Here is an 8,739-nt window from a genome sequence, read left to right as displayed (position 1 = left end):
AAATTTTGAGTGTGGATTTACGACCCTTCTCCTCTGCCCCTCATATATTGTCTACGATCTCGGAGCAAGCCTGGCTGGTTTTCTCCGAGCCGGATATTTCCTCGGGAGCCGGGGCTTGGCTTTTCTCCTCCTGCTTCTGCTCCTGGGGGGGCTTGGCCGGTCCTCTCCGGGGTTTGGCCCTCGGTTTCTTGCCCCCTCTGGCGGGGCGTCTGGCCGCCGCCTTCCTGCCCCTCTTGCCGGGGCTCTTGGCCTTTTTGCGGCCGCCCCGGGCCACCGCTTTCCTGGCGGAGCCTCGCTTCATCTTGCGGGGGCCGAGCCGCTTCTTGGGTCTTTTGGCGGCGGCTTTGCGGCTGCCGCGGCCGGAGTTGGCGGACGAGACGGCCGGGCTCCTCTTCCGGGTCTTCCTGGCCTGCCGCTCCGCCGCCGCTGCCTCGTCCCGGGCGGGCAGTTTGAAGGAGCCCGAGGCGCCGCTGCCCGAGGTCTGCACCAGGGAGCCTTTACTGACCAGGCTCCGCACCGCCTGCCGGAGCCGCCACTTGTTGGCCGCCACGTCGTAGCCGCGGTCCGACAGCAGCTTCTTGAGGGCGGGCAGGGAGATCCCGCGGCGCCCCGCCTTGCCGCTGCCCACCGCCTCCAGGATCCGCTCCGACACCGTGGCCGAGCTGCTGCTGCTGCCGCCGCCGCCGCCCCGGCCCCGGGGCTTCCTCCTCCCCGCTCCCCCTCGCCTGCGGGCCGCCTGGGTGTCGGCCATGGGCTTCCCTCCCTTTCACACTCTCTCCCTCGGGGTGGATCTCCGGCTCTGCCCCCCCCCCGCCCACCCACCCCGGCCCCACCAGAATCTCTCCTCCCTCTGACGGGAAGGGAAGAGTTTCCTCCTTCACCGCCGCCGCTATTTAAACGGGCGAAGCCGACGCTGCAGAGCCAAAGAGACACTCCGGGAGTCAAGGGGAAACTCCAAGAGCCAAAATTCTGGAGCCAAAGGAGACAAAATATCAACGCCGGAAGCGAAAGAGAAATTCCAGGAGTCAAATTTCAAATCTAGGAGCCCCAATCAATTCTAGGAGTCGAAGAGCAAGTGCAGGAGCAAAGATCAGGGTCAAAGACTAACTCTAAGCCAAGATCGAAGATCTCCTCCAAACCAAGAGGAAAACACAGCTCCAGGATCTTCTCCTCAGTTCATCCTCTTAATTTATTTACTTTTAAACCGCATCACAATACAGCAGTTTAAACAGACCCTCTGCCAAGCTGGAGTGAAAGATTCTTTCTTTGTGAGATCTCCCATTTAACGAGAGATTAGGCATTTTCTCATCCTTTTAACACATTGAAACCGCGACCAGATCGTTGTCAATTTCCCAATTTTAGTTGATCTCCAGTCAAGATGAGAAATGTGGATGAAGCAGATTTCACAAATGAAAGTGCAATTTGGATACAACAGGTGCGACTGAAAGGAACATCTTCTTTTGGAATAAGCCAGTGTAGGCGGAGAGGTGGAACTAAAGTTTTGATTCTTCTGCAGAGGTCTAGATTTTGTTTATTCTGGCACGTTGGAAATTTTATTAGATTTTATTCGCTTTGGTAACTAACGTTTTGATGGGTTTGTCAAATTGAAAATGTTGGTTGTATTGTTAAATTGGAAATAATTCTAGTGTTAAAAACGTTGACTTTATCCAGCATTGATATTTTATGTGGTATTTTGCCCTGGTGTGTTGCAAGTTTTATTCATTATGATAAATCTAAAGTTTTAAGTTTATAAATTTTGGCTATTTGCTAAGTTGAAAATTGTTCTGGTGTGTGAGAATTGGAGTTTATCTAGCATTGTTGCTTTTGTTTTTGCTTTGTTTTTTCCTGGCATGTTACAAGTTGGTGAATCTGAAACTCGGATTCTTAAATTGGAAGTTTCTTTTGTATTATTAAATTGGAGCATATTCGGTTAGGAGTTTTGGGTTTATCCAACATTTTACTTTTATTTTGTATCAGTATGTTGCAAGTTTGATTTTTGTTAAATTTGAAGCTGTGTTGGTTGAGATTTTGGTTTTGTTGAGTTTGAAATTGTTCTGATGAATTTTTTTTATTTATAACTTGAGTGGTATGTTGCAAATTTGATTCGCTTTGAGTTGAAAATTTTGGTTTAACTTGGAAAATGTTTAGGTGTATTAAGAATGCTGATTTTATCCAGCATTTTTACAATTATGTTTTGTTCTGGTATGTTGCAAGTTTGATTTGCTTTGGTAAATCTTATGTTGAATACTGCTCGGTTAATTGATACAGCCCTCCCTGTTCAGACATTGGTAAGTGGCTCTTAGAAGAGCCGTTTTGTCTTGGCTGTCGACTTGTTTACCCCACTCCCTCTACTTTGAGCTGGTGTACTTGGTGACCGCCTTGGTGCCCTCGGAGACGGCGTGCTTGGCCAGCTCCCCCGGCAGCAGGAGGCGGACGGCGCTCTGGATCTCCCGGGAGGAGATGGTCTGACGCCGGGTGTAGTGGACCAGGCGGGAAGCCTCGCCGGCGATCCGCTCGAAGATGTCGCTGACGAACGAGTTGATGACACTCATGGCCTTGGAGGAGATGCCGGTGTCCGGGTGGACCTGCTTCAGCACCTTGTAGATGTAGATACTGTAACTCTCCTTCCTGCTGCGCCGATGCCTCTTTTCCCCCTTCCTGGACATTTTCATCGCCGTTTTCTTGGAGCCTTTCTTGGACAGGGAACCCTTGGAGCCCACGGAGGAGGCACTTGTGGAGACTGCAGCAGTCGGCATGGCCAAATCTTCCGATTCCTTCACCTGTTAGGTTCAGACGGGAAATAAAAACCTGGATACAAATCTGCAGCCCCTTATATACACAACGCCATGCAAATGAAGGATCGGAAATCGTCAATTCCCATTGACTCAACCTGGATCAAGCTCATTTTCAATTCGCAGAAATCACTGGAAGGTATCTTTTTAAAAAAATGGCGGGAAGGAGATTCAACCTGGTTTAGGGGAAAGGAGGAACCGGAAAAAACATTATGTAGAAATTTTCCAGTCGCCGACGGAAGGGAAATGGATAATATCCCGCATTTGTATTTTATTTTAATAATTATTTTGCAATTTGTCTGGGGTTCAATCCTGTTTTAAAACCAGGACGGAAAATTTAGTCGAATCTCCGTCCACTTCACTGCAGCGGGATCGGATATTTCTCCAGCGGCTGAATTTTCCCAGCGTTTTCTATTATTTCACATTTGCGGCATTCAGTGTTTGATCCTCAATGAATTTTATAGAATGTTTTGTTATTTTCTGATTATTCCTCTTTCTCTAAGGGAGTCGGTGGCTCTGAAAAGAGCCTTTTGTTATTGGTCTTTATTTATTTTTCGTCCTTGACTGTTTTGTCTTCCTGCTGCTCGGTTGCTCTCTCGGTTTCTCCCTCAGTTGCTGCCGCTCCTTCTACCCCTTCCTGCCCGGCGGCCGGATTCCCTTCAGGTGCCGGCTTCTTGCTCCTTTTCCGGAGCCGCCCGCCCAACTTCCGGACGCCGGTGGCTTTGGCTTTTTTCCTCCGCCCGCCGCCAGTAGCGGCTCCTTTCTTCCGGCCTCCTCCCGGTTTCTTCTTCAGCCGGGCCGGGCTCCTCTTCACCTTGGCTCTGGGCCCAGCGGCCGCTCTCCGCCGCGGCCGGCCGCCCCCCTGGGCTTTGGGGGCGCGGCTCTGTTCCTCCAAATGCTGCCGGTTGATCCTGAAGGAGCCGGAGGCCCCGGTGCCGGCGGTCTGGAGCAGCGAGCCGCCGCTGACCAGGCTCCGCACCGCTTGGTTCACCCGCGAGTTGATCCGCGGCACGTCGTAGCCTGCGGCGGACAGCGCCTTCTTGACGCCGGCCAGCGACAGACCGCGGCGTTCCCGGGAAGAGGCCACCGCCTCCACGATGTGGTCAGACACGGTGGGCACTCCAGCCGCTTGCTGCACCCTGGAGGGCGGCGGCCCCCTCCGCCTCCTCGGCTTCCTGCCTCGGGAGGGGCCTTCGAGCAAATCGCCCGAAGCCATTTGCGGCGGTGGCGCCTTTAGCACCTTCTCTTCGCCCTCCCCAACCCGCACTCCTCACCGCCGGGAGCTGAACTACAGAGCGGGCGGCGCCAGCGGTGCTTCTTCAATACCCAAAGCCGACGCGATGGAGGCGAGTCCTCCCACTGGGAGCCGGCGCGCGCTCCCCAACCCACCCAGCGCACGTGTTTCCTTACCCATTCCAGGCATGCTCCGCGACCCACCCCGCGCATGTTGCCCAGATCACCCGGCCGTCCGTTCACCAACCGCCTCTGCGCATGCTCCTCAACGCTCAAAGCAGACGCGATAGCCGCGAATCCTCCCACTCGGCGCATGCTCACCACACCACGCCGCGTCTGTTCGCCGCCCCCACCACACAGCGCATGCTCCCCAACACGCACAAAGCGGACGCGATGGTGACGAGGCCTTCTATTCGGCGCATGCTCCCTCTCCCAGGCACCAGGACAAACTAAACATTTTCACACGGCCCCCCTTTGCCTTTCACAACGAAAACAGCACAAAGATGTCTCAGGCAGCCTTGTGTAGTGCCTTGCACACCTTTTCAAAGGTATTTTGGAAGCGAATTTACTGTTGTCCTGTAGGAACTGCTTCAGCCAGAAAGGCAGCGCCTCTGACAGTGTGGCACTCCTACAAGTGGCTACCTTTCAGCTGATCTGGCTGCAAAGCCCGTTGAGAGCTCCTAGAGACAATAAATGCAAATATTTCTTTTTTTATACAGCAGCGTATCATTTGATTACCAAAATACTGTCCCTAAGTTATGAGCACAAGACTTGATTGAGACCTGGCTAAATCTGGAAGCTTCTCACTCCAATTTCTGGCTATAAATTATGTTTGTCGACAGACCAAAGAATAAGAACATAACAAGAAATAGGAGCAGGAGTAGGCCATCTAGCCCTTCGAGCCTGCCCCGCCATTCAATAAGACCATGGCTGATCTGAAGTGGATCAGTTCCACTTTCCCGCTTTCTCCCCATAACCCTTAATTCCCTTGTCTATCAGAAACCTATCTACCTGTGACTTAAATATATTTAGTGAGGTAGCCTCCACCACTTCAACGGGCAGAGAATTCCAGAGATTCACCACCCTTTGAGTGAAGAAGTTCCTCCTCAACTCCGTTCTAAACTGCACACCCCTTATCTTGAGGCTGTGCCCTCTAGTCCTGCTGTCCTTTCTGAGCGGGAAGAATCTCTCTACCTCTACCCTATCCATCCCTTTCATTATCTTATACATCTCTATAAGATTCCCCCTCATATCCAGATCCCTCTGCAGACTTTCCACACCCTCCGCGCAATTTGCTTTTCCACTCATCTTTGTGTTATCAGCAAATTTCATCACCCTACACAGCCCCCTCCTCCGGATCATCTATATAAATGGTAAATAGCTGAGGCTCCAGCACCGATCCCTGCGGCACTCCACTAGTCACGAACCGCCAATCAGAATAGCACCCACTGATACCAACTCTCTGCTTCCTGTTAGACAACCAATCCTCTATCCACACTAACACCTTACCCCCAACTCCATGCTCCCTAACCTGAAGCAACCTTTTGTGCGGCACTTTATCAAATGCCTTTTGAAAATCAAGAAACACCACATCCACCGGTTCCCCTCTGTCTACCGCACTAGTCACATCCTCCGGTTCCCCTCTGTCTACCGCACTAGTCACATCCTCATAGAAATCCAATAAATTCGTCAAACATGACTTCCCCTTAATGAATCCGTGCTGCATCTGCTCTATCAAACCATTCCTTTCCAGGTGCCTTGCTATTTCTTCTTTGATGATGGATTCAAGCATTTTTCCAACAACAGACGTTAAACTAACCGGCCTATAATTCCCTGCCTTTTGCCTGCGACCTTTTTTAAACAGCGGCGTAACATTAGCCATTTTCCAATCTTCCGGTACTTCCCTGGAATCCAGTGAAGTTTGGTAAATAATCACTAAGGCGTCGACTATCACCTCTGCCATTTCCTTCAGAACCCTGGGATGCATTCCATCCGGTCCTGGGGACTCGTCCACCATCAGTCCCGCTAGTCGATCAAGCACTACCTCTCTAGTGACAGTAATCGCATTCAGGCCCTCAACTTCTACCATCCTTCTATCTTTAATATCTGGCAAACTATTCGCGTCCTCCTCCGTGAAGACCGAACTTATTTAAAGCCTCAGCCATTTCCTCATCTCCCATCACTAAATCCCCCCTCTTATCCTCTAAGGGTCCAACATTCACTCTAGACAGCCTTCTCCTCTTTATATATTTGTAAAAACTCTTACTATCCTTTTTTATATTTGGCGCTAGTTTAGTTTCATAGTCTATCCTTCCTTTATCAACTTCTTAGTCATTCTTTGTTGATTTTTAAACCTCTCCCAATCTTCTACTCGCCCACTACTTTTAGCCACTCTAAACGCATCAGCTTTAAATTTAATACTCTCCTTTATTTCCTTCGATAACCATGGCTGATTATCCCTTCTCCTACATTCCTTCTTTACCATTGGAATATATTTCTGCTGAGCACCGAAAAAGATCTCCTTAAAGATCCTCCACTGTTCCTCAGCCGTCCTACCGACCAATCTGCGCCCCCAATCTACATTTGCCAATTCCTCTCTCATCCTATCGTACTCCCCTCTGTTCAAACAGAGGACACAGGTTTGGGACCCTACTTTCTCAACCTCCATCTGCATCAAAAACTCAATCATACAATGATCGCTTGTCCCAAGAGGATCCCTCACAACAAGATCCCTAATTCTTCCTGCCTCGTTACACAGCACCAGATCTAAGATAGCTCGCTCCCTCGTTGGTTCCGTCACACACTGTTCAAGGAAACTATCCCGACAGCATTCCAAGAACTCTTCCTCAAGCCCACCGCGTCCGACTTGGGTCAACCAATCAATATGCAGATTGAAATCCCCCATAATTATCGCCACTCCATTTCTGCACGCATCATTTATTTGCTTGTTTATAGCCCGCCACACCTCTAAGTTATTATTTGGGGGCCTATAGACCACACCCACCAGCGTCTTCCTCCCCTTACTGTTCCTTATCTCCACCCCCAACGATTTCACGTTCTGCTCTTTGGAGCCTATATCTTCCCTTACTACCACTTTGATACTATCCTTAATCAGCAGAGCTACCCCCCCCCCCCCCCCCCCCCCCCGCTTTTTCCTCCCTTCTATCCTTCCTAAACACTTGATACCCCTGGACATTCAGCTCCCAGTCCCTGTCACCCTGCAACCACATTTCTGTAATGACCACCAGATCATATCCATTTGTGCTGATCTGCGCCACCAGCTCATTCACTTTGTTCCGAATGCTTCGTGCATTCAGGTAAAGTGTCTTTATCCCAGCCTTTATCTGTACTCCATTTGAAGGAACGCTACCAACTTTTCTCATGCCCCCTACTCCCTTTATTATTGGGACATCCTCAACATTTTCCCGCGCCTGTACCCTCTCTTTTACTTTAGACATTGTCATTTCTCCTACCCCTGCACCCTCACCCCCCCTAATTAGTTTATAATAAGGGTGTTTTTTTTAAAAACTCTGGACTGAATGGTCAAGTGTTTGGAGCAACAAACCTAATAAGAAATTTTAAAGTTTATTAGTGTCACAGGTTGGCTTACATTAACACTGCAATGAAGTTACTATGAAAATCCCCTCGCCGCCACACTCTGACACCTGTTTGGGTACACTTAGAGAGAATTTAGCATAGCCAATGCATCTAACCAGCACGTCTTTTGGACTTTGGGGGGAAACCAGAGCACCCAGAGGAAATGCATGCAGATGCGGGAGAACATGCAAACTCTGCACAGGCAAGCCGGGAATGGAACTCGGGTCCCTGGCGCTGTGAGGCAGCAGTGCTAACCCACTGTGTCACCGGGAATGGAACCCGGGTCCCTGGCACTGTGAGACAGCAGTGCTAACCCACTGTGTCACTGGGAATGGAACCCGGGTCTCTGGCACCGTGAAGCAGCAGTGCTAACCCACTGTGTCACCGGGAATGGAACCTGGGTCTCTGGCACTGTGAGGCAGCAGTGCTAACCCACTGTGTCACCGGGAATGCAACCCAGGTCCCTGGCACTGTGAGGCAGCGGTGCTAACCCACTGTGTCACCGGGAATGGAACCCGGGTCCCTGGCGCCGTGAGGCAGCAGCGCTAACCCACTGTGTCACCGGGAATGGAACCCGGGTCCCTGGCGCTGTGAGGCAGCAGTGCTAACCCACTGTGTCACCGGGAATGGAACCCGGGTCCCTGGCGCTGTGAGGCAGCAGTGCTAACCCACTGTGTCACCGGGAATGGAACCCGGGTCCCTGGCGCTGTGAGGCAGCAGTGCTAACCCACTGTGTCACCGGGAATGGAACCCGGGTCCCTGGCACTGTGAGGCAGCGGTGCTAACCCACTGTGTCACCGGGAATGGAACCCGGGTCCCTGGCGCTGTGAGGCAGCGGTGCTAACCCACTGTGTCACCATGCTGCCATGAACAACACGAATAAAAGTGTGACTGAGCATGTAATTTGTTAGCCCTCCACTGAATTTTTTGTTCCCTCAAATAGATTTCTCAGCATTTGTTGTTATTGTTTTGTAAACCTCTTACGTTAGTATACACCTAATATTTTGCAGGTTAATTGGAGTCAATAGATGTTAACAGGAAAAAGAGTGATTTGTGATTCGGACTTGGACTGGAATAGGATATAGTTGAGCTGTGCACTCCTTGTGCACGAGTCGCA

General features: G+C 50.8%; 1 protein-coding gene across 1 annotated transcript; it reads right to left on the bottom strand.

The window, feature by feature from the left end:
• Nucleotides 1-2,348: 2,348 nt before the first annotated feature.
• LOC145337261 (histone H2B type 1-A-like) lies at nt 2,349-2,756 on the bottom strand. The gene has a single exon (XM_080182052.1). It carries the CDS (start codon nt 2,754-2,756, stop codon nt 2,349-2,351), a length of 408 nt encoding a protein of 135 aa, XP_080038178.1.
• Nucleotides 2,757-8,739: the final 5,983 nt, after the last annotated feature.

The sequence above is a fragment of the Carcharhinus amblyrhynchos genome, unplaced genomic scaffold, assembly GCF_965287045.1.
Source record: "Carcharhinus amblyrhynchos unplaced genomic scaffold, sCarAmb.v2.hapA scaffold_45, whole genome shotgun sequence".
NCBI lineage: Eukaryota > Metazoa > Chordata > Chondrichthyes > Carcharhiniformes > Carcharhinidae > Carcharhinus > Carcharhinus amblyrhynchos.
The sequence above is the reverse complement of the archived record's forward strand: the minus strand, read 5'-3'. Positions and strand labels throughout refer to the sequence as shown.

Excerpts from the sequence above, each read along its gene's own strand:
- LOC145337261 (XM_080182052.1), bottom strand. The coding sequence starts at position 2,756 with ATGCCGACTGCTGCAGTCTCCACAAGTGCCTCCTCCGTGGGCTCCAAG.